The 26,356-nt window shown below is 42.0% G+C and overlaps 1 protein-coding gene across 1 annotated transcript in view; it reads right to left on the bottom strand.

Annotated features, from left to right (window-relative positions):
• nrg2a (neuregulin 2a) overlaps positions 1 to 14,478 on the bottom strand; it is a 50,740-nt gene extending 36,262 nt beyond the window's left edge. The window contains exons 1-3 of the mRNA XM_070843573.1: positions 14,275 to 14,478; positions 3,762 to 3,927; positions 2,666 to 2,784 (exon numbers count right to left, since the gene is read on the bottom strand). Of these exons, the coding sequence (XP_070699674.1) occupies positions 2,666 to 2,784; positions 3,762 to 3,927; positions 14,275 to 14,362 (373 nt within the window). The 5' untranslated portion in view covers positions 14,363 to 14,478. The remainder of the gene's footprint in view (positions 1 to 2,665; positions 2,785 to 3,761; positions 3,928 to 14,274) is intronic.
• Positions 14,479 to 26,356: the final 11,878 nt, after the last annotated feature.

The following is a 26,356-nucleotide window of genomic DNA, read 5'->3' as shown; positions in this document are numbered from 1 at the left end:
CATCAAAATCAAGCATGTTTGCTTCAAACAGATGTTTTTAAATCCGACCTGTTTCATAGGCAGAGAAAAGCCATTATTGTCACAAACAATTCTCTGCAAATGCAATCTTTTATTCTCGACATCTGCCGTTTCCAGCCTTTCATCAGCATATGATTATCACAGCAACATGCACTGTTTGCTGCCATTTCCTTTTATTGACGTATGTAGTTTGAGTGAAGCCCTCCCCCTGCCTATGGACATACCACCCCTGATTCGCCCTGTCTTGCCTTCTCCCCTGAAGCGTGACGGAACTAGGCATGCTGCTGTAACACAATGGGACTTTATTTCATTGAAAAGTGAACAAACACCTCGGCACATACACAAACAAACACACACGGAGACAGACATCTGATGATCATGGCACATGATAGGACATACAGTGTTCCCATTGTTTCAATATCCAGGAGTGATTTGCAGGAACATCGGCGCTGACAGACAGCCACGCAAAGAACATAGAGAGATGCATTTATGCAAGCACGTACACGCAAACGTGCAAATGCGTCTGAGATTCAAGGCAATCGGCACGAATGTGGACACATGTGTTTTAACATCAGCTTTAACTATTAGCACCCTGTTTATCAAAGACATCCCAAACTTCGCACCAGATGTAGGGATATCACATTTTACTTGTTTTAAACGGGGTGTGCTGTGAGTGAAAACACTGTCTAGTGTACCGTATCATCGCTCAGTCATGTTTTATCCATTGTGGCTACTGTACTCCTCAGCCCACTTCTTCATTGCTTTGTAATATTATATTTTCTTTGATACTGTTGCATTACATGCACTTTTGCCTGCTAAGCTTATCATATAGAGTTTCCTAGGCCACCAGTCACATGTTCATTAAACACTCAGGCAAACAGGTGCTACCACCAGGGATTCCCCCGACCTTTGCAGGGTGTAGAGCACGATTTAACCTATTTTATTTAATTGCCATTATACATGATTGTTACTCAGTAATTACCATTTATCAAATACATTTTTCATAAGTGTTAGCACCATATGTCTTGGGTTTGCACTTGTTACTGACCCTTTAAATATTACATGCTCATGAGTAAAAAGGAATATATCATTGCACTGGAATAAAGCCAAGTGTCAGAACAAGCATACAGTATGAATTACACATTTTGGCTATAAACCCCAACTGAAGCTTTTTAGATGTCAGAAAATAAAAAGAGGCAATGTGCAGCCCCATTTAAATACAAGATGGATGACTTCTTTTTCTGCACAATTGTTTGCTGGAAATCAAACTTGCATGTTGGAGCCACTGAGAATCTCTGTGTTTCCAAACACAATGGGCCCTTTCTTTATCTGAAAAGAGCCGCTACACTAATAATGCAGCTCAGCTTAAGTCTGCTAACCATAAACAATGGCACTAAAAGGTGGCCTTGACAAAATAAAGACGGAAGGGGGAGTGATTATTGTGCCTGAAAGTGAATACAAGGACTGAGTGATGGCTAAACTCCTGTCCCTCCCTTTTCCTGACCAGCTTTACTTCTCATGTCAGTGTGGTTTGTCTACAGAAATCATCCTGCTGTCAAGGTCAGCAATAAGAATGAGAATATCTCCTCTGTGGTGGGATGTGAGGAACCTTCGCCGGTACCACATTGTTTTTAACTCACTGGTTTTCCAAAAGCAGGGAAAGTACAGTGAATGTATGAATCTAGTCAACTCACACGGCATGACTGCGAATGTGTCGTAATGCACGAGAAGAAAAGAAAAGAAAAAAAATGCTATCTGCACTGACACTGTTCAACATCACAGCCCCTTGTCTGCGTAGGATTGAAATCTTGAGACATTATTCAGCGGTCTTCCGATAGAACAGGTGAACTCAATGTGCCAGCAGAAAGTTCATGCACATCAAGCAATTTCTGACTCATGTGCGCCAGACAACCTGCCGTATGATTCGCTGACAGTCCAGAACCAGATAACATCAAGTCCTTGATCGAGGCAGAAGCAAAGCTAGGTGAATTGTATCTGCTCCATAAGATCCTTATTTATATATATAATTTTTTTTTACACTGGTTCCATCCACTCAGACAACAAGCTACCCACAGCAGCCACACACCCGCTACCCGCACTACTTGGAACAAACACAAACTCACCACCCCACCAAATGGAAGCAGCTGTTATCAAAACTCTTTCATCTGCTACAGTACTTTGCAAAACTCAGCAATGCACACATACCACTACTGAACAAGCCTGTTAGTTTCTATCACACACTCTGAAGATTTAGACACTTTTCACAACTTTCATATTCTGTCGAGCTGTGCTTTAGATTTTATACTCTATATGCTTTATAGTCTGCTGCTTTTGTTGTGTGCTGTGACGGTCAAAGGCACGGCACGGTGTAGTTTTGTGGGATTTCACATTGCCAGCAGACTGCAGTGAATGAAAGATCACACCATACATTGCATTCCGTTCACCTCCAAGTTCAATGTGCTGTTCCACTGATTAATGGGCCGCAGCCACATGTGTGGACAGTTGTTCTTCATGCATGTTACCATTGTTACATGCCTGTTTGCGATGGCTCCTTTTTGATCTCTCATTTGGCAGGAGAACAGTCATACACGACAACAACAATGTACATCTGTGCCACTTCACTTGCTGCTTCGGAGTCAGTACTCACTGCTTTGGACGTTAACAGTGCCAGTGGAGTTCTCCTTTCCCAGCGGGTTCTCCACCACACATGTGTAATTCCCAGAATCCTCCAGTTTTGCTCTGCTGATCTGGACCCTGGAGTTTTTCCTGTGGGAGACAACACTCGCACCGCTGAGTCAGGGGAATCAGGGCAGGGAGGAAATAGCATGGAAACGCAACAAGTGGAAACATGGGGGACAGAGAGGCAGACAGCAGGGTGAGCAGCAGCATGGCAACAACTCTCTGCTTTGATAGAGATACACAATCACTGACACTGGGGCCAAATTTGAGGGCAGAAAACTGCTTATAATATGAAAGTATAACACCAAGTGTCAGAGCTACTTAACAAACTGTATCGTGAAAGGCATTCTTTGTTAGTCCATTGAAATGGATGCATTAAGAGAGAGCTGGATAAAGAAGCACCAGTCAGCCTTGCTGTTAATTTCCCCTGCTGGTCATCTCTAGAACTCCCCTGCAGCCCAAAAAGGATTTTTCCCAGTAGACAGCCATCGCTAAAGAGACGTCTGTAAAAAGGATACCGAAAGTTACAAACAGGGTCAATTATAACTCTTTGTGTTGTGACTGTTTAAAGTGTAAAATGCTGATTTATGTGAGAGCAAAATGATCCCATAAGATCAGTTATATAAACTGTGATGTGTGGCTGGAGATAGCAGAAATTAGCCACTGGTTGTGCTCCAGCAAGCAAAACTTGACTTGTAGTAACATGCACATTTGCTGAACTGAGAGCGGATGTGTTTTATTGCCTCTAAATGTAACATCTCTATTTTTATGAGAAAGTTACACGTAGGCATGATAAATTGACTGATTGATTTTGTATAAATCATTAGACTAGATTTCAATGAAGGTATAAGCCTTTATAATCCCACATATTACCTGAATGTTTTTATTCAATTTCTATCCTGATATTGATTTTTAAATGAGTTTCAAACTGCAGCTTCCTGAAAAACTGCATTAGCACAGTCTGCTGATAATAACAACCTTGCTTCGACTTTGGAGTTCCTCCGTCTCTTTTCATCTTACACTGCTTGTATTAGGTTTACAGGACACGGGTGACTTGTACTCACTGGCTGTTCCTTATTCGGACTTTTTTGCTTTTCTTCAGCTCGTTGCCATCTTTGAACCATGTGTAGGTAGGGAGAGGGTTCCCTGTGGCCTCACACTTAACTGTGAGCCTGCCTCCCTCGTCCACTATTATTGGATTCTTCATCGGTTTTAACTTTGGAGCCGCAGCTAAAAAGAGAGAAAGAGAAAAATTCAGTGTTATTAACCGCTATACTGTAGACACAAATTTGATTAAAGTTTGGCTGGGACAGTTCGCTTATGATTGTGTGTTGGTGTTTTAGGGGAAAACAGCGAGACAAAGAAGGACGGAGAGACAGCAATGGAGCCAATCATCATCTCTATGGACTCAGCCAACAACTCTCTCATGTGACCACCAGATGTTGTCACTAGAGACATTATCAACTTTGCCTCAGACTAATAAACAGGCTGAATTTCACTCTGGCTTTGCTGCTACAAAAACACCTGAAGCAATATTTACCAAACATCTAACAGCCGATGAAGGAAACCTGCAGCCACGAGGTAATGTGCAATTAGAGGCAACTGGCAAACATGAAAAAGCCTATAACATTGTCACACTACAACAACTAGTAAGATGAGCTGATGATTTAAAAAAAAAAAACTTTGATCATAACTCCTTCATTCGCAACAATAAACCTGTTAAATTCAGATTCAGTCAGATCTTTTATATCCTGTTGAGCTATATTCATATGTTACACTGTGGCGTTTGTTATATGTGATGTTTGTCACCTGCTGGGTTTAGTCCCTGATTCCCTGCACTTTTTTTTCCTCTGAGGAAAAAAATTGAAATTGAAAAATCATCTTTGTCCAAGTGCACACATACATGTGCACACAACACACACTCACACAAACACTTGCCAGCTGACAGCTGCACACATGTTTAGGAGAAGACTCATCCAGGGTGGGGCGAGAGAGAAGGGGTGAACGGGGGTCAACCAGGGGCTGGCCAAGATGCCCCCCTCTCACTCAACACTTTCTCTCTCTCTCTCTCTCTCTCTCTCTCTCTCTGTCCATGTGTAACATTTACAATTTCATGCATATGCTAAACTGAATAGTCGTGCAAATTACAGCTGTTTGCCGTGCATCATCTCTACAGGGTGACAGCAGAATGAAGACAAACAAAGCATGACAAGCAAAGAGAAGTGTGCATAGGTAATGACTCCAATTAAACATCGAAATAGAGGTGCACCAAAATTATCCCCTCTCGTCCTCTTTTTTGGGAGTCTGTCCTACTTCACTGACCTGGTAAAAGCGACATGTCTGCACGGAGAGAAAAACCGTAATGATGCTGCATTTTTCATTTTCTTTGTGGATTTAAGTGGACAGCTGTGATGGATTTGGGGTACAATTAGTTTTACGTCAAAATCGCCGCCATCCATGAAAATGTGATGTGTGCCTACACTTTTAAAGAATTTTACAAACATATAAGGTAGCTAGTGTGAAACAGACACTATCCTAATTCTCTGCAGTGTTATAAAGCAATTGTCCCATCAATTATGCAGAGGACACTTTCTTTTTAATGATCCTACCTCAACTCATTGTATACATACACAAGTGTTCATATACAGCAGGCCTTTCTTAAGCTTTATAAGCCTGGCAGATGTCGGTATTATAGACCTCTGTTTATGGCAAACCAAATACCCTGTGAGTATGTCCTGTGTGCTGTGCCACCTCTTGTCACCTGGCGCTAATACTCCTGATACGAGCCGAGGTCACAGCTCTCAGTTACAGCCATTGACCTCTGTGGTACAAGGTACTGGACGAACTCTCAGTGGATGTTGATGACAACTACACAACACAGAAAAAGTCTACCATAACCCATCCTTGTTTGACCATTGTGTGTCTCGCTTAAAGGTAAAATAAGTAGGATTTTCCAGTTTTCAAATTCATACAAAAAGAATCCCTCTCAGTCGTCACTTATGACCCACAAGAAGTGTATAGCTGAAAAAATGCAAAAAGTGAAATGCTAATCCGACGAGGCTCGCTCCACACCGAGAGTGAGACTGAGGTTGGCTTTGACCTGCTGGCGAGCACCCTAACCTTAGCCATGATCAGTTGAGCCGAGGAGGAAGGGCCAACTTTGAATGGTGAGTTAACAAACCACAACCAAAACATCCCAGTCATTCTACTTTAAGGGTCTGAGGCCCATCTGGTCTAGATCATTTTAGAAATATATACTCCCCACATAGATCAGTGACAGTACCGTAGATCTTTGGCGTTTACTGACATTTTACGGCCACTACTGCTTAAGTATACGATTTAAGGAGCATGAATTTACTTAATCTCATACAAAGGTAATTCGCATTGCAACCGAGCATGATTATTCCACAATACTGAATACCACGTACACTGAGAGAGTTGTCTGTCTGATGTAAACTTTATGATGAGTGTTCCAGTGGAATCACAGATAGTGAAATGTCAAATTCAAAATAGCTCACAAACAGCAAAGATCAGTGGAAAAGCAACTATTCTTAGTGCAGAAGCAGCTATTTGTTACTAAAATTACTCTTTCGCTGGTAAGACAGTGGACTTTTATCTGTGAGCAGCTTCCTGTTGGAAAATGTGAGTGATGATATTCATGGCATTTGGAAAATAAAGACAAACATTCTAACACGAGGCAGATGTGCCTTTGTACTGTGGTACTTAGTAACCTTAATGAGCCTATTCTCAGGATGGATCATTGTGCTGCAATTGCTCGGGCAGTTAGTTCAAGATTTTACTTTCCCAAAAGGGTTTTGGGACAATAAAACCCTCAATTATGCAGCAAGGCATAAATGTGGTTTTGCTGAGAGTCATAACATTATATAGGCTGAACATATACTGTATATCGCCTTTTAAAATCAGCTCTGCAAGTGGTGGAGCTTTATCGATAGCCTCCAGCAAGGCCATATAATGAACATGAGACTCCTGATGCTCCAGATGTTCTTCGTTTAACATTTTCTGTTATTTAACAAATGTAATCACTATATGGGACTGGATGTTAAGTAAAGATCAGACATGCGCAATGCACTATGGTCTGCTGCTCTGCCTAATCTTACCATTACAGTGGCTAATGGAAAATTACCAACACTGTATGTAATGACATAGCTTTGTAACAACATGGCACAATGATGAACATACTATAACATATGCACATGTGTAATGCCTCATTAGCAGCTTCATCACACATTTTCATGAACTGTTCTTAAGTTACAAATGTAATTTGGCAAAACTTTTATTTCAGTCTCATTAGAAAAAATATTTGTATGCTGTTCTACCTAATTACTTGCAAAACTTGCAGAACAGAACTGCTCAAGTCTGCAGATGTACACGATTTCCGTACATAGACTACACAACTGTGCCAGACTCCCAGCACAGACTCAGCCCAGCACACTGCCCAAGGAAAGCCTTGTCAGTCATAGTCACAGAAGAGCAGGAATGAGGTCGCACCATAAAGAAAAATGTTTAGTACTTCGTCTGGACACAGGTTTGTCCTTGCCAAGCAAATTAAACAAGCTTTGTCCTTGCCTGGAAAAGTTACAGAAACACAGGACTGCACTTCTCATTAACACAGTGCGCCAGATGTGCAAGAGGGTCTGCTCCATCTACAGGATTCAGTTCTAATGAAGACACAGGAGTCCATCAGGGACTAGCTTTGAGACACAGATGTTTAACATTATACTGAATAGAAATTAGTCTCCACGTCTATGTCTCCATTTAGTCTTTCTGTCCAGCTCCTTTATCTAACACAAAATAGAGTAACAAACAAATGCCTCTGAAATCCATACATTTCTAAAAAAAGAATATACTGACAGCATTATCAGTAATATACAGTAGTTGCTCTTGTTTGGCATGACAGATATGAAAAAAGGAACATTGTACAATACTGTCAAGTCAGCCAACTGTGTTGGACATAAAGCATGTAATTTTTAATGCTCGCAATTAATGTTTTCCAACAACAAAATAATGAGTCATTATCATTGGAAATAGCATAATTTCTTGGAAGCAAATGGCGATCTCGTTTTCCATTACACCAGTGGAAAAAGTGTCCGGCAGCAATGATAAACCCTTGCCTCAACAACAGCCTGATTCTCTCTTTTTGAAGCGGAGGGGCAGCTGCAGACATGGACTATAAAAACCAAATTTGAGAATAGAAGCCTAGCCGGCATGTCAACAGCTCATGCCTTGGGTAACAGTTGGAAACCTCAGCCCAGAATGAGGTTCAAAAACAAACTCACTTGATGAATTAACAATGCATTGCTCATATTATTGAGTTAACATTTCTGTTTTACTTCCAGGAGCTTAGAAAAGGAATCTGAGGCATGCCTTTGTGTTTTCCCTTCTAGACAAAGTATCCCTGATTACTCTGGTGTTATGTCACTTCGCTGCACGTTGTCAAAAGACAAATTACATGGTGGGACAGCTCATGGAATGGGTTTTGCATGTGGGAATGGTCTTCAGACACTGCACACTAGTCACTGTAACGCAACATCTGTTCAGAGAGATCATTTCAACAGCCTCCTACCACAACCAACACACTTTCACCAAATAATTATCTGGTACATTGTTTATATATGACTCAAAACGCTCTGCTTCTCTCTCACTAACCTCTATAGACCCGCAGTGTTGCTTTTCAAATTAATGACGCATATTTTCGCCCAACACTCAAACTTCCATTCCACTCCTGTGAACTTTTGACGTCCATTAAATTTTGTGCAGTGTGACGATTGTTTTAGTGGCATTAATGGAAAGTGGTTTTATGTGTAGAATTGGACAAAATGGCAATCACTACTTCCATTTTAGTAAATTAGTCATTTTTATTAAATAATTTTTAATTTCTTATATTTCACTGCCAATCCATCGCTGACACTTCATGTATATCTAGAAATCAGGATTTCATAGCAGGGACAAAAGTAGAATAAACAGTCTCCTAATTTTCTCCAGATGTGAAAATGTTGGCGCTATTTGTTTTTTGGGGGGGATTTTGTTTGGTTGCATAGTGAAAAGCACATAATCACCACAAAACGCTGAGGTGACGGTGAAATGTAAACAGTTATCATCTTCAAAAAGAGCAAGTTGTCAACCCTACAGGACCCAAAGCACTCCATTACATTTTGACCTGCCCTGAACATACTAGAGCAAAAATGTTACCCATTGGCCATAGTCTTTGCGTGTGTCTCTGCTCCTGCTGGAGAACAGGTCTTTCTCTTGTGTGATTGGAAAACTATGTTTATGTTTGTTTCATTGGTGAAGTGATCCAGTACGTAAACTCTTTTTGCAATGGTTCTGAAATAAGCAAGATGTTGAAACATTAATCATTTTGAATCTTTGGTGCTTTTACATAAATAATTAGAATTCTTGCACATAGTAATTGGACTAAATGTGCAGATGTGTGGTGTTCTGTATTTGGCTGTATGCTGCCAATGAACAGATTTTGTGATAGTATATGAATTTTAGATTTTTGGTCATATACTGTCAGAACTAGATAACTGACAACAGTTGAAGCAAAATATAAATTGCTACTCCTTAGATTACTTTGTGTGTGACACAGGCTGACAACTATAACAACTGGATGACTGCAGAGTCACCTCTTAACAAGTTACCAGACGTTAACTGAGGTTTGCTTCATTACATTCATAAACTAAACATAATGTTCCACTAAAATAACACTTTAACATCAACCATCAATTGACTAACTGTAATGCAGTGGGGTTGTTTATACTACTGATTCCATTGACAACCACCACTCTTGTACATAGCTGTATGCAGCCTTCAGCCACTCTCAGCTCTTAGCTTTGGCTTGTGCTTCACCATGGTTGGGTCCTTCTGGCTCTCACTGACTACCCCAAATAACACTGTGAGCAAACACTCCGAGCACACAAACTCACACACATTAGATGTCCACTGAAGATAACATTAAATAAAAAGCCAGCGAAGAAAGTTGAACATTAAGCAAACCAGAGTTTACTCTTGTTTCTCAGGAGTTGGTAGATAAAATCTGATGCACCAGATGGTTTGTTACACAGAACCATCGGGAAAGTCATCCATGGAAACTGTGAGGCAGGCAAGTTTAAAAATACTTTGCAGGTGATTGGATAAACTATCTGTCTATCACCATCTAGCACAGGCTAACCTCAACCAATCAGATCAACGAGCTATATAGCCCGTCAAGAGAAGCATCGTGTTTTGCTCTTTCTTTATTGACAAAATGCTTCCTAGTTCACATATAACTGATGCTTTAGCAGCATCTATGCTAACCTCTTTAAGAGCTGTCATTGTTGACTCTAGCACACCTAAACCCCGCCCGTAGCTTATTCTGATTGGCCCCGTGGTTCAGCCACATAACTTGGAGCCTGGCAAGATGGGCAAGCCAGACCGAATACTGTATTAGACAGTTAACAGTTGTGGAGAGAGAGGACTATTATGGGATGCCCATGTCACTGTAAGTTTCTGTTAGATGTGTAATATGCTTTGAGACGGATGTAGTGATTTGGGTTAAACCATGACCTACTGACATCAGTCAACAGACATTTGTATTAGAAATTAGAATTTTGCTTAATACTTCTGTTATTTATGCACTTGCTGACTAATTTACAGAGAAACACACAGAAAAAGAGAAAGGGGAGGAGAATTATGGAGGTAATGAGAAATCATGCACAAGTGGGCACACCGAAGACTACAAATCTAACATCTATTGTAATTTCTTGCCAAATATCTCCATTTATTTTCTGTTGGTATAGTAAAATAACTAAATATAAAAGCAAGAAGGGCATTTGCTAAGCAATTGCCAAAAATAGTTAACACTGCAAAAGCACGACAAACTTCCGTGCATGATATGCACTCACAGCATTATGTGAAAGCTCTTTGGTAAACCAGCAATTTCAAAAGTCTCGTCTGTTGATTGCTTTCAGATTAAAAGTCTGAATCAGCCTCCAAAGGACTTTTGTTGTTTTACCAATTTGTGGTTTTGATTAACCATGTTTTGAGATTACCACTGACAGTGAATTTAACACATGAAGTACAGTGTTTTATAGGCACTATAATGCTCTTCGTATAAGTCATTTGAATGAAGAGTGAAGTTGCGTTGATGCGTCTGATTAGTTGTCCTGTTTCCAATCACTGTTTGTACCATGTTTGTACCAGCATACCAAAAAGCAATTTTGTAAGAGCAATTATATGAAGCAAGATCACACCTGGATTGGAAGCTGAGGTTGTCTGAGGCCTCAGCACCACCTCATCCAACTACTGGTCTCTGTTTTGTTGCGGAATAAATTAAGGAGCTCAATTCGAATTATGAAGGTGTGGTAGGAGTTAGCACATGATAAAGAGCATCTGGCACAAAATGAAGGAGTTTACTCTTCACTTCGGTTACTGATTATTACTAAACTCCCACGCAGGCAAACCCAGTCACACAGAAAGGAACTTGTTGTGTTTCGTCTTGATGTAAGATAAGATAGATAGGGAACGTTTAAAGCCACCACCAGCAGAAGCATATTCATGTAGGTCAGACAGGCCGCACAGGGATTTCTAACTACTACTTGAAAAAAGAGACACATACATTCATGTTGCATTGCATTGATGACAGATTTGATGAAATGCCTGTAGCAATTTGCTCTCCTTGTCTTATTCATAAGAAAGACAAGAGAATTGCACAGTGTTTCCTTCCCTCGGGTGTCTTTTCTTTCTGATGGGGACCAACATTTTGGAACACGTCTTTGTACTCTGTAGAAGTTTTACCTTTCTAACCCTGGGCCTGATTCATTAGAAAAGCCATGCAACATTCTTTAAAAAGTGTCAACTTTCAGCCACAATGCACGTAACCTTCAAGAAAGAAACCTGAAAGGAAGTCATCATGTAACACTGCAGCAGCAGAATGCCCCAAATCAACACTTTCTGGTCCAAATACTGGAAATGTCATGCAGTGAAAGGGCAATTATAGCAGAGAAATACCTGCTGTGCAGTAATCTCCTTAATTAATAATGTGGAAAACTAAGTTCTCTGGGAACGTAAGGTACACAAGACGAGACTGTCGCTGATGGTTGACTGACAGTCTAACAAGAACGCTCATGGGCTAGATTACATATAGTTACATTTTGACATACCTCATCCACACAAGCACATGCGCGCACACACAGCACATTGTATAACGTATTATCCACAATGCACCACACTGGTGTATCGACGCAAAGGTGAGTTGGAATAACATCTTGTAGAAGCATTCAAACAAATAAAGAAATTCAAAGAAAGACGATGAATGAATCCTAAGCGAACTTGACCAGCTACAATAAAGCTATCTCATATCTACAGACGCCCTCAGACAGCTGTGGATCTCCAGCAAAGTGATGATAAAAACATTTCAGTTGATCACAAAACTAATTGGAAATAGGGTTAGGTCAGGTAGCATTTTGGTGTGATAAATGGGAAAATTGACCCTTCTCACTCATACATATTTTGATGGATGTGAGCATGTAACCCACAGACTAACGCACAGCAAGACAGATGCTAAGCTACATGATCAGTTTGAGCACATCAGCAAGGCAAGTTAGCTGGCTAAAGGATTTCAGATTACTTTTTAAACTAAGTACAAACAACGTACAGGAAGATGCTGTATACATTTCTACTTGTTTGATTTTTAACTGCATCATAAATCACACCTTGCTGCACTTCTGGTTGTCCAGACTTGTTTCCAGATTTGCTTCTTCTTCTTGCCTCGTACTTCTGACTTCTTCTGAACATGATTTATTGATAAACCACATCCTCAACAAAGTGATTACGTTCATGGGTAATTACAAGTTGCCAAGAGCCAGATCAGACGGAAGTATTGGATAGGGGATTAATCCCTAAAAGTGTTGTTTGGTTCTTCTCTATCTATCTTGGATGACCCATTTTGGAGCCTTAGGCCCAGAGCACACCTGATGCAGTGCGTAAAGAGCCATTAGTGCAGACACAACAAGAATCACCCTTGAGCATGTCTTCATTTTGACCTACTTGGGTAAGCAAATAGTTTCACATAGATTACCCATTCACCCAGTTTTGTGATAAATCAATGACAATGACTTATCATTTTTGAAAGGAAAATGATGATTCAAGATGAGATCATCACTGGCTCTGGGTGCATTTAAAACTGCTATGTGTCAGCTGACACATATCAATGAACAAAAGCAGCAAAGACACTTTGCCTTCAGTTACAATAGTAAAAGCATGTTGCCAATTCAACAATACAGAATAATTACAGGTTATTTTCATTTGTGTGAAAAGTAGAGAAACTAAACAAGAACGTGTTCATCACACGCTGCTCGTCTCTGTGTGTGTGTGGCAGCTGCACTCGTTTGATTAACAAAGATGCCAAATATTCTGCAAACAGTCCAGTGTAGCTTGGAGAACTGTTTATCTTCCATGTTTATAGATTACAATCAAACTTTGAATGAGGATCAGTAATTATTTGTATATTCAACTTTTCATGGGTAATAAAACAAGAAAATTAACCACAGATTGCCAAAAAGCAATCAGTAGCACGTTGGCGCTGAAAAGGTGCAATTTAAATATCTGGAAGGCCTACAAAAAGAAAATCTTGAAAATGTTGAACCCAGTGTTGAGGGTTATTTGTTGGAAGCTGACAGGGGTGACATCAGTAGGTACAAAATGGCTACCAGCATCAAGAGATGCTGGCTGAGATACAGTATCTGATCAAAGCAAGAATGACACATAGCAGCTATGGTGATAATCGTGGTATTGTCCTTAAAGTGTCGCTGGGACGGGGGTTGGGCTTCCCCATGACCTGAGGTCAAACTACAGTGACATGCTGCAGCTTGTAGGATCCACCACTGAGCAAGCACATTGCTACGTTTATGACTCGGAAAGACAAGCGGCTCCCATGCTATTCTAATGCTATTCAAACAGGCGGACTTTTATGTTGGATGACTCACCACAGTATAAGATAAAAGGGTTGTAGTAACCGCTGAATAATCAACCCTGTCAAGAAGCGTATAATTAAATATTGTATTCTGCTATACATACATCGCTTTCATGATAAAACTGTTCAAAAACAGACATTGTGTCAAACCTGTGATATGCAGCAGAGCTTTTAAGAACACATGACCACACATTGAAAAACACCAGAACCTTTAAAGCGCAGTAACTGACAGTCACTGGTTTTCAGAGGTAGCTCAAAATACAACTCTAGTTTGGCTCTGTGAGGTCCAGAGTTTGTTTAGCTAAAACTAAAGTTTTGGTTCTTTTTGTACACAAGTCATATCTTTTGTTCTTCCCTACAATTCCAAAGTGCTGCCAAAACCAGATGTGCCTCTACACGCTGTCCACATCAGGAGACCAATCCATGTGACAACCTAGCAGCAAGCTTTGACAAGCCAAGGGGATACTTACTTTGTCCCACACTTCCGTGACACAGTTACACAAAGTCTCTTCCCCTCTCTCTCCCACACCGACACACGCACACTCACATAAATATATTCATACGTGCATAAAATGTCACACAGAAACCACCTAATTTCCTTTTACCTTTAGTGGGATCGCCCTCTTTCTCCTTTTGTCCTTTCTTACCCCCCTTCTTTCTGCCTTTCTTATCTTTCCTCTTGCTCTCCGTCATGCTGTCAGAAGAAAGTAAATCCTCTCAGGAGAAGACACAGGAAAAAAAGCAGGTAGTCCTATTGGGAACGTGTGGCAAGTGGGCACCACCAAACTCTGAGCCTGTTAGAGCGTCTCTCCTCCTATATAGACTCACACCAATCAAGTACAGCAAGGAACCACCTACTCACAGCAGGGCAGAGGGAGAGAGAGAGGGAGAGGGAGAGGGAGGGAGAGGGAGGGAGGGAGGGAACAGGGAGGAAAAATAGGGAGAGAAAGGTGGAGAGGCACCGCTCAAGAAACTACGAGGGGTGAGTGAGCGAGAGAATACAGAGGGAGGGAGGGAAGAAAAGGGGAGGGAGTGAGGAAGGCATTTCCCATTGCTTTAAGGCAATCAACTGTTCCCTTAGTGGATCTATCAGATAAGCAGTGGCTCTTCCAGGCCCTGCAGCCACAGCTGAGGACAGAGGGAGGCCGGTCCTAAGGAGTCCGTGCAAAAGCCTGACGTCGGCCCATTCGAGCTCCATGGCCCCCCGCTCGTAGCCAACTCTGTTTCTACTACCTTGGGAGCATCTTCTCCGCCGTAATGACCCATGCAAAACTGAAGCGAGACCACTTAAGTTGTCCCCTCTGCGCTGCTGACCCCACCCAGATAATTCAGAGTCCTGCCCTTGCCAGGTTGATGTCGGGGTCCCAAAACACTTTACATCTGGTTCAGATTTGCTGAGCACGGATTCTGTGGATATATGTAAGAGAGCGATGTGTGAAGTGCCGAATGTCAGATTGCAATCTGTCACAGACTGCTTCTTGCAAAATTGCACAAAATCATCTGTGGCTTCCCCAGTTGCTCCCCTTCCTCACCTCTCTTGTCTGTCAGCCCCCCCCACCCCCCCCCTTCTCAGTATTACAGGCAAGTCCCAGCATGTCTGTGGTTGTATCTCTGTGTTTCACTGTCGCTGTTAGCCAGGTGTCATCAGTGTCTACGCAGCAATAAGGATTTAAAATCATTCAAACAAGCCTTTATCTTTTAAAAAAGTGAGCTTTAAGCATATGATACCACACTCTGGCCTTCTGCAAATCAGTCAAGTCCATTTTTTTTTTAAATTTCTGAAAGGTGAGTAGTCATCTCACCGGCTTACCTTTGGGATTTTCTATGTGTTCAGCAGGCAGCGTGAAAGCACAGAGGAAAATAGGGCAAGGGAAGAAACATGAGATATAGGTAGGACAGGACTGAGTTGAAGGCCAGCAGGGGCATGTGTGTGGCTCCAGAAGCATAGAACTTTCTTAAAATGGCAATCGAGTTCCTATCTTTAATATGACAGGAGGATATTTCAGTTTTTATTCAGGTTTATGTGAAACAGTAACTAATGCGAACATAACATCTAATCTGTTTATCTTCATTTGACGTAGCCCAAACGGTGACTGCATGATGATCGTAGCATTATCTTCAGCTGCTATTTCAAAGTAAGGTTTTCTAATGTCATGCTGACTGAACTCCACTCTCCTGTTTAGTAAACTATGTTAAAACAACAAAAGGGTGACTCTCAATGAAACTTGTGTGTTAAAAAAAAAAAAAAATCTGTAATGCGTCATCTGTGGGGCTCTCCCAGGGTTTGTCTCAGTCCAGCCCTTACAGGGTTCTTGGCGTTTCTTGGGAGGAGGCGGCAGCAGCAGGGATTGGGAAAGGGCAGCAGAAGGGTCATGTCTTAACAGGTCAGCGCACTCAATAGCATAAGCCTCATCTGTGGGCAAGAGAACTGGAGAGGTCAAACCGAGGCCAAGGTTTGACACGCCAGTCAGGTCCAAGGCAGTGCTCTTCCTACTTCAAAAATTTGCTCTTTCTCCTCTCCTCTCCTCTCCTCTCCTCTCCTCTCCTCTGCTCTCCTCTCGCAGTGGTTGTTCGCGATGATCTAATCTGTCAGCAGAGGTAACTGAGGACTGGCAGAGGCTACGGTGTGTCAGAGAGCTGCCATGCCGCCGTATCTTCCCCCAATCTCAACACTCACTTCCTCCTCTACAATGCAGCAAGATGAGACTCGTTCCCAGGCCTGCGTGTCTGTGGGTGGGCATGCGGTTTATGTATGTGTCAGAAATGTGAGCATTTGTGACGTCAGGACAAAAGAAATGCGACTTTTGGGGATGATGGGATGTAAATTTAGAACAAGAGTGCCTCTCACAACATTTCTCAACCTGCTCCTTCAAAATCCCACAATTGTCTTCAAGTAGAGCCACACAAGCTGCAAATTAGTGAAATGTAACATTAGCTGACGTGAGTTATGAGGGTGTGCGGCACATAACTGTGGGAGCACTGGGAGCGCATTAACCTTGGGAATAGTGTGGACATCAGTATGTTTCTCTTGTCTCAGAGGTTTTGCTGAACCGCTGCTGAACTGTCAACAAATTCTAAAATTTGCAGCATATAGCAGAAAGGATGCAAAAATGTATGAGGTTCATGACCACTGCTTAAATGAAACATGGATATGCAAAAAAATAATGTACATACACAAGACAGGGGGAAGGAAAGAGAGTCACAGTAGACAGTAGAAAATTAGGTTAGATTTTTTTTTTTGTCCACAAGCTTGTATGATGAGCTCTGAACAAGGTTGGGCTTTTGTATATGAGGTTGTGGAGTACAACAAGAGTCTGAAATGGACTCCATTTTCACACCCAGACACAAATATGGTCATGGACATGTGCATCTAAATCTCTTTCTCTTTTTTCTAGTCCACTCGAAAGCATCTGCTGTTTTTCAACAGCCGTGGGCCGTCCTTGGATCAGGGTCTGGAGGTGAAGGGGCAGAGTGGGCCAGCGTGGGAGGAGCATGACTTGAAGAGCACATCCAAAAAAAAAAAAAACACAACCCAACCCCTAAAAGTTCTGACATGGATCCTTTGTATGCCCTTCTCATGAATGCTTCACAGGCCCCATCTCTGCCTGCCTCCTAATCCCTCCTCGCTGCCCCCAGAAAAGGGGAGACAGCTCTCCTGTATGATGGAGCTGAGCAGCTCCCTCCTAACAAAAGCATACCTGCACATCATCACATTGATACTGCTCAACAGCACTCCTGCCCTTTTGCAGGCACGAGAGTTTATCTTTTTAGACATAATGGCTTTAAACAGCCATTAGGTTATGTTGTTTACATCTGTCTGCTTTTTTGCCAACAAAGTGCACATGGGGGTGGGGGGCTTAAAGTAGGGTAGAGTGCCTGCTTTTAGCACGCGTCTGCAGTCTTGACTCTGAGAGGTGAGCAAGGGCAGGAGGGGGGACAGATAGGACACAACCTCTAAGGAAGGTTGCGAAAGAGGATAAAGGGAAAGGGCGGGAAGAAAAGAGAGGAGGGAAGCACGGAGGTAAGGGGAGGACAGAAGGTAAAAAGTTGAAAGAGAGGTTTGGGAGTGAATATAATGTATTCTTCATGAGATGACAGAAAACAGCCCCACCTGCTGATGTTCACCTTTTAACAAGGCAGCCGCATCCTCAGCTGACCATGCACTGAGGTGTGTTGTTGGAACAACACAGGCTGGCTGCCTGATCACTGAAATAAAAACCTGCTCATCCAGCAGTAGTATCAGTTGTAAGTACAGACCAAGGAGACTGCGTAAAACACACATTTCTGAGCATAATAATCTGGTTGATGACGCCAGCGTTGCTCCTTTCTAAGTGTGTTTACATGTATGCATCAAAGGTGTCTGTGCAAGAGGCAAAATATGAGAAGCATGTGATGAAACACTGAAGACTTATGTCACTGGGCAGGCTGGCGAAGCCCCCTTAAAGGGAGGCACGACACAAATAAATGCCAGTGACATCTGGAGGCCCGAGGAAGGGGCGATTTTCTCAAGGTCAGCTGTGCCAAGGTCAACTGAAATTCCAAATCTGAGTGTTACTAATGACTCCGCTCAGCAACAGCTGATATCAGGATCACAGAAAGAGAGCAGAAGTCACATTCGCTGCCTCCTTCACCACCCAGCAAATGAACGGATAAATTCAAATCAAGCATGGTTTGCTCGGTATTTACAGAGAGCTGCTAGAAATCAAAGAGAAACAGCAAGAAAGAATTTAAGTGTTAAACAAGGAAGTGATCCTGGGTGGATTCAGCTCTTTGACGTTTCCGCAGCACATAGCTGTCACCATGGTAACCGCAGTCTTAAGGGTAGCAACTAGAGTATGTGAGAGAGATGTGGAAGGGCGGAGTGAGGATGAGAGACAGGGAGAGAGAAACAAGGAAGGATGCAAGCGAGAAAGTAGGAGATAATGTGTAAGAAATACAATGGGAGGAAGAGTGAGAGAGGGAGGAACAAAAGGAAGGTGAGACGGGAGAGACGGAGCAAAACTGAGAAACAGAGACTGAAACAAAGAAGCAGAGAGAGTGGCATCCACTGAGCAGCTGCAGCCTGGCCACTGTATCGCTCCATAAGAGAGATGTCCATGAGTAAGCCTGTGCCAAGCCTGCTGGGAAGCACTGCAGCAGCATCTCAGAGAGGGAGAGATGACAAACATCAGCACTGAGCATGCTCCACTCTCAAGGCCACTGAGAAAATGAGATTTCAGCTCTTTAGCCTCTCAGTTTGTTCAGTTCTCCAGCTCTACTCCTGCCTCCATCTGTCACTATCCAGCTTTCATGAGCACATCACACCATCAGTGACTGCCCCTGCTTCAGATGTGGCTCCACACTGGATAAAATCTGACTGGTGTGTCGGATGACTGATTGATCTGATGGTGAGAGGCATGTTTCCCACTTATGGCCACGCTGACTCATATTGTGACAGGTTTGATTGGGGCTGAGAGGAACAAGAGATGAGCATAGCAACTCATCAGCCAATGGGGCATGATACTGCAATAACAGGCCAGCACCACGGCAGCCTCGCTCAAACACACACACACACACACACACACACACACACACACACGCAGCCCTGCCATAATGCCAGATGTGATCTCTGTGCCTCCAAACTCTTACTGATCATCTTCCTTGTCTGGACGGCTGCCAGAGCTACACCGCAAATGACAGCCATACATTTGTGTCAGACCTACAATTAAGCTGAGGTTGATTTATTATTTCTCTCTTTTTTTTTTTTTTTGTTCTTTCTGCTTGTTCTGCAGTCAGACAGACAGACAGACAGACAGACAGACAGACAGACACGCCCACGCTGAGATACGATTGTGTGCTTTTGCAGTTTCACGACTGAAAACTGACGCCTCTTATTGGCGTCAGTCATGGTTATGGGATGATGAGTGTGGTAATACGTGTGAGTGTGTGTGAAGTTTGTGTGTGCGCTGTATGTATTGTATGTGTGTGAGGATACAGTGTAATTGAAAAAGAAGCTGTAGAGGATGTCAATTGCCACTCAACTTCCACTGTGGCTAAAGTACCCAACACTGAAAAATAATTTTCAGCTCGCTGATAACATTGGTGATAAAATTTTGTATCAAAGTTGGCGTACAACTCCTAACTGTCTATATATCTGTCTTCACTGATAACAAAGAGCCTCTCAGCTGGACAATAATAGCTTATTGCTGTGATACTGAAATAGCACAAATATTTTTACTGACAGATGCTGTCTGAGCATGACTTTGATGATCCTCTTAAACAAAAATCCGCTCTATCTTCTTAAGGCCGCCTGATTGAATCTCTATCTCTCTTCCCCTCTGTATTTTTCCTCTTTTTAAACGTATTTATTTTCCTGAGTCTCTGTCTGTCTCTCTCTGCCTGTCTCCCTCCCTTCTGTCTAAGGGAGAGATAAAGAGGTTTGTGTGACTGTGAGCAGATTGACTTGAAGATAGAGGCTGGAAGCAGATCTCTTCCACCTCCTCATTCTGCTCTTTCTCTCTTGCTCTCACCCAGATGAATAGACAAACAGTCTCCCACATGCTCTCACAGTTTATCAAACACACACCCACATAGAACCAGGTCTTCATGCAAACACATATGTGTGCTCTCACCAGAGAGAACAACACACACTCAATCTAAGTGCCCTCAGGCCGACAAAGTATACACTGTCACACTCAAATACAAACATACCCCCTCAAACACGCACATACGCAAACGCATACAAACACACAGGTGCATCCACATGTAAATACAAGAAGCACATGGGTCATTGATGCGTCTAAAATGGGCCTGTTTTCCACTCATAGTGTATCTAATACAAACTATTTCCCCATATAAAAGCACACTTCATTTACAAAAAGGACTTTTAAGACGACACATCTGAATCACAGCGTAACGCCAGGCTCGGTGCGTGTATTTTTCCATTGCGCACACATTTTTCACTCCAACACTAACTGACTAAACTTTTTAAACATCTTTTTTTTTTTTTTTGCCATCACTGTGCATCATTTTGAATGTGTGAAAAAATGTCTACAATCCTGAACTAATGAGTCTGAATTTTCAGTGCACAATACAGCCGTCATGGCACGGTCATGTATTATTCACAGGAAATCTTTAAAGTTAAAGTTAAAAAATGACTCCCCAATTTTCACAGCTTTTTTTGAGCAAACCCGTGACAGCAATAGCGGATGCATGTTTGAATTGTGGATTTAAATAAACAAACGATGAAATGTAAATTCACATGAGGGAAAACACGGGAAGGTTGTGCTCTTATCAGCAACCCCCTCTTCAAAAACATGCGTGCATCCGCTCTCTGCTTTGCATTCTTCGCATCAAATCAAATTCCTTTTGCGCTCTGCACTTGTCCTTTATCTCCAGAATGTGCTTTTAGAGCAGCACAAACATGTCACAATGAGGACACTGTGAGGAGTTTCACGCAGAGTGAAACCAGCTTCTTGGTCAAATCATTTGCATTTCTGCTTTCTGCCTCTCATGGCTGAGCTCGGGCTTATCAAGAGTCTGTCTTATCTCTTTGTTTGTTTTTCACCAATGTAGGCTTTTCCTGGAAAACAGGCCACTACGCATGTGTAAGCTTAGATCATGCTTTGGCGGCATAAGCCCAGATCAAGGCAGTCTCAAATTGAGTGATGCTTGATAAGTGGGCAAGAGAGTGGCCCCAGTTGACGGTGCCAGGATGGCCTCACACTGTGCTCTGGCAGGCCAGACATGGCTGACAGGAAGCCAGGACTGTGGTTGGGTCATCTCAGAGCGACAAGATGACTGCACAGGCCCACAAAACCCTCTCCACCCTTCAAGAAGCAGTTAAATCCATCGCCAAGTGTACCAGTGACTGACAATCCCAGTACTAAGAAGGAGGTCAAAGCTAGCTAAAGATATAATAGTTCAAAATAGGCAAGGCACAGCCAGTATGAGCAGCTTAGTGATGAAGCAGCAGAACCAAAGCTTTATCCTAAAAGCTAATAGTTGAGTTCCAGCCAGCAGAGTATTAATTGTTGCTCAAAATGCCTTGTAGTAATAATATAATACTAAACCATGTTTGTGTGGATAAAGATGCAGACCTGGGAGCTACAGGTTAGAGTTGACTGCAGTGTAAATCCGAGGTCAAACTGTTGACCTATGGGTATATCAGAACGGCATTACAGAGTTTTGACAGAATAAAAAGGATCCTTTGTATTATTTTAATAGTACATTTTCTCTTGTTTTGTAATGCTGGCTTGCCTACAGTGGTTTCCTGGCCCATGGCCATTTGCAGTATGATAACTGCCTGCTTGCAAGCCTAATGTCATGGAGACAACAAGGGAATGAAAAGAAACATGCCTAGACAATGCGTAGCAAAAGTACACATCCCAACAGATGTGATGGAGAAAAAGCGGAAACGGGGCTACAGGGCTCACACTACAGGGACTTTCTGTAACACTGATCTTACTGGCTTTTACAAGTACAACAGACCTCTGTGAGGAATGTTGCTTTCTCATTTAGGGTAAAACACCCCCGGAGTTAAGGGGTATCAATATCACAAGGGAGATATATTCCTCTTTTGTCTGCATTTGCTGCAGTGAGGTGATGGTTAGTGTGCTGGCCTGTGGGCCAGCTGGGACACATCTCAGTTCACCCGTGCACACACACGCACCCACACACACAAGCGCACGCACATACTGAAGCTTGCTTTACGCTGCTCACTATCTTTCAACAACAAGCTGAGCAGGGACCAGACGGAAAGAGGTCCTATTTGTGCAGGAAGATAAATACACTTCTGCACCCAGTCCTGTCCCCTCCAGATTAGAGCAACACAATAATGAGCAGGAGCACTGGTGGAAGGTCAGAAGAAAGCAAGGGTAAAGGATAGAGTAACAGCTTACTAACTAAACATACACCCACACACATACATGCAGGAGTAATTACAGACGCTCATGTTTTATCATTAATCATTAGAACTTAATATTTAATAATCGTCTAAATAAGCAACTATATTTTGTCCCCTGTGCGGTATTCTGCATGTGAATTTAACCATCCATGTGTGTTATTTGTGCAGTTACAGTACGTCCCTTATTCATTTGGAAACCCCTGCGGGGATTTACTATCTTTTGCTATCTTAACCAAATCAGTCACTCTGGAAAAGCTCCAGGATTTACAACTTAATGGCGTCACAGTTTTAAGAAACACAGTCATTGTGCGTGTGTGTGGGTAAAGTATAATATAGTAGAATGATGGTGGAGTGAAATCATCTAAATAACCACATGCTCGCGGTAAATATGCAGTTGGAGTTGTTTACAAGTTATTCTTGTGTGAGTCAGCAGTGTCATAATCTTTTATCAGCTCCTCCTCTGTGTTACATTTGGAATGGTAACACTCAATCAAAAACCACAGAATTAGGCAATTCATCTCCTCTCTGCTATGAATGCATGTCTTTTCTAACTGAAATGAACCTCTGCCTCAAAGTAGGAGACCCTTTCGCTGTTGAGGGAAACGTGATTTTCTCTTGGTCCACTTCCAAACACTGCTAACAAGCCATTCCATTCTGTTTAAGGTCTTTTCATGTTAAGACACACATCAATCCACACCTACAACATACCTGAGGAAACAAACCTTCTCTCAGGATATGTACTGTGTGTTGTGTGGTGAACATGGCCGGACACGTCCCTTAAACACACCGGGAGGCGCCCAGCGGGAGTGCCGGCAGCCCCTCTTTTCAACACTTCGGCACGCTGCACACAAACACAGTTGCCCTTCCCATGGTCCTTTTGTTTCCTATCGTTTCGTTGGAGTTCCTGTCATGGACACTGTCAGCTTTCTCTGGACATTTATAACTGACAGTTATATTATACGTTTGGACAAACACTCACTTCGATGTACGATATTTTTCAGGACTACAGGACTACTCATGCTTGAATCACTGAGCAAATGCAGACAAGCTTCTGAAACTAGCCATCTTATAACTGACGCAGGAAAACATGCATATGCTTGCCGACACAGAATTGTAGCAATTGCAATTTACAGAAATTCATACAATTACCCAAAGAATAACACACCCAAGCACTGGCAAGCACCTACACAGATCTGGGCAGAAATGTGCTTAAATTGCTTGCATTCCTTATGAAACTCTCTAAAGCAAAACAGACAAATAGAGCTGGAAGAGACAGTTTATGTATAATTTAAAAAGGTACAACTTTGAGAATATGTGGATAAACATAACTGAATATAAAGTAGCATGCCAGTTCCAGCCAATGCTCAGTTTCCTGTGTTGCAACAACAAACTTTATTACCATTAAATGACCTCAAAATGTCCCAAAAAAAACTTTATTTCTACTAAATAATCATGACGTAAAAAAAAAAAAAACGCTGAAATAAACAGATAAAACCGGGAGAGGACAGTACTGGTGCATGATGAGAGTGAAGCAATGGCCTGGGGCCTATAGCAAATGAATGCCAGAGAATGAGTCTGCAGTTAAAGGTTATCTCCTGCACTGTCCTTCAGTGTCATGCTGCTTCCTGTGAATCTACCTGACACCTTGGTGAGGAGACGCTGCAATGAAGATGCACCCGGAGCTACGAATGAATAACTGACGAGCAGATTTCATGCACAAACTGCTGTAATACATCAGTTTTCCAAGCTGCATATTCTAAACAGCACTGACTCGCAGAACACACTCACCAAATCATCACTGACCACACACACACACACACATCATCACAGATGACATGTAGCATACCCTGCAATACAGCTCAATACTACCTGCCTCCAACTATTCGGAAACCAAATAGTGATTGAGTAATAATAAGCTGTACTAATTCTACCGGTGACTTTGGCACCCCTTGTTGGCATTTTCCTTCCAGCTAAAACATGTTGCCTTGTTTTGTGGAACAGCACCATGAATTTATTATTTCCCAAGAAAAGTGAAAAGCATTGCTTTGGCACTGTTATCCCAGGTAATCAGTAGCAGATTGTGTATCACCTGAATTGACTTGCTCAAGTTCTAGGTCATGTCCTCTAACACTGGCAACAAGACGATGCACATGCTTTCTAAAATTTTGAGTGACATTAAATAAACTGAAGCTGAGGCTGACAATGAAGACTTTAAACAAACCAGTGAAACCTTGCGATGGAGGATCCCTGTTGTCATCTATAAACTAGTTTATGGAATTTTATGGAATGTGCTTTCTGTGATGCTATGCCCAAAGATAAAATGATCTACAAGTGAAAGAACATAAAATGTTGTGCCCGCCAGCTTCATCCTCCCTCTTTGGACTTGGCAACAGTAGGTTCCTTCTCCTTCAACATGCCAAAACAATGTTGATCTCAACTGTAATTTGTGTGATCTTGACAATCCTGACAACAAGCCTGGTGTTACAGGCAATTATACTGTTCATAAAAAGTATCCATCAACCGTGTATCTAACTCTGTGTCAGTGTGAGTGCGGTGTGAGAGGTGGGTAGAAACAGATTTTACATGCCACAGTAACCAGTCTAATGTTGTAGACAGCAAAGCAGCTTAATCAGGTATTAGATCATTGAAAAATGAGCTTACCTGGGTTTTTCAGAGTTATGCCATTTACATGCATTGATCCAGAGCCGGATTAACGGACCAAACAGGGTTAATAATGGCGCTGTCGATAGGTGTAAACAAAGCCAAATGCATATAAAGCGGGGTTAACAGTCCTGATGCTAATTATTTTTCTCTAAAGTACTAATTACTTTGCTGTACACATTCACATAATAGATAAAACTACATTATTTTCTGAGAATATAAGACATTCCAGTCTCCATGCCAAAACAGGCAGACAATAATGTTTTATGACTGGTGGTAAATTATTTGTTTTCTGTTCTGCGCTTGTCTTCTGGTTTCAAAATAACAAATTCATGGCCTTTTTCAAAGCTAATTTCATTTTTTCTGATGGCCTACATCTGTTGTACAGGATACAGTGCATGTTTAGATTTCAGATGTGCCTGTTACTGACGTGCATTTCTTGTATTCCCGATTTCTCGTTTTAATGCAGATACTATTTGTGGCTTTAAGGGGTTAATTTTTGTCGACAACCTTTCATGCTGTGCACAGAAAAAAACGTTTTAAATATTTAATTACATGCACTGGCTGCAGCCTGTGAAGGAAGAGTATTGCAGCCCAAGATAGCTGCAAATTACTGAATGATTCAAAAGGCAGGGTAAACTTAAACTGCCTTCACATAGCAGTCGGATACAAGTCGAAAAAGAGCAGGCCAATATAAACACATTAAATAGCAGTATCAGATGGGGGAAAATTAATAGGCCATATCATAATGCAGATTTGTGTCCTGAGCTTTTGTGTTTTTGATTTCCTTTTAGATTTTGTGCTTTCCATGATTTGTCTGTAGTTATATTTTAATGCTGGCACTTATTTTGTTCAGTGTTAATTCTGATTAAATAGGAAACTGTTTCCAGGACACCATGTTTGTATGGTATCAATCTTATCTAATACTGTTGTACGTAAAAGTTACTCATTCTTTATTTCTGAGGGGGGTGTCCAGCAGTGGGGGCAGCCATGGATGTTTTCATTTACACAACTGCTCACAGTTATTACCGGGCATCTTCTTGACCTCGGTCCAGCACTGTACATGATTGCTTCTCCCTGAGGGGCCGCATTACGGTTCAGACAAAACAAGACGTGCGCTTATAGCTGACTGCAGTATTAAC

This window comes from Pempheris klunzingeri, chromosome 14 (assembly GCF_042242105.1).
Source record: "Pempheris klunzingeri isolate RE-2024b chromosome 14, fPemKlu1.hap1, whole genome shotgun sequence".
Taxonomy (NCBI): Eukaryota; Metazoa; Chordata; class Actinopteri; order Acropomatiformes; family Pempheridae; genus Pempheris; species Pempheris klunzingeri.
Note: the sequence above shows the minus strand (reverse complement) of the source record. Positions and strands in the feature narration are given on the sequence as shown.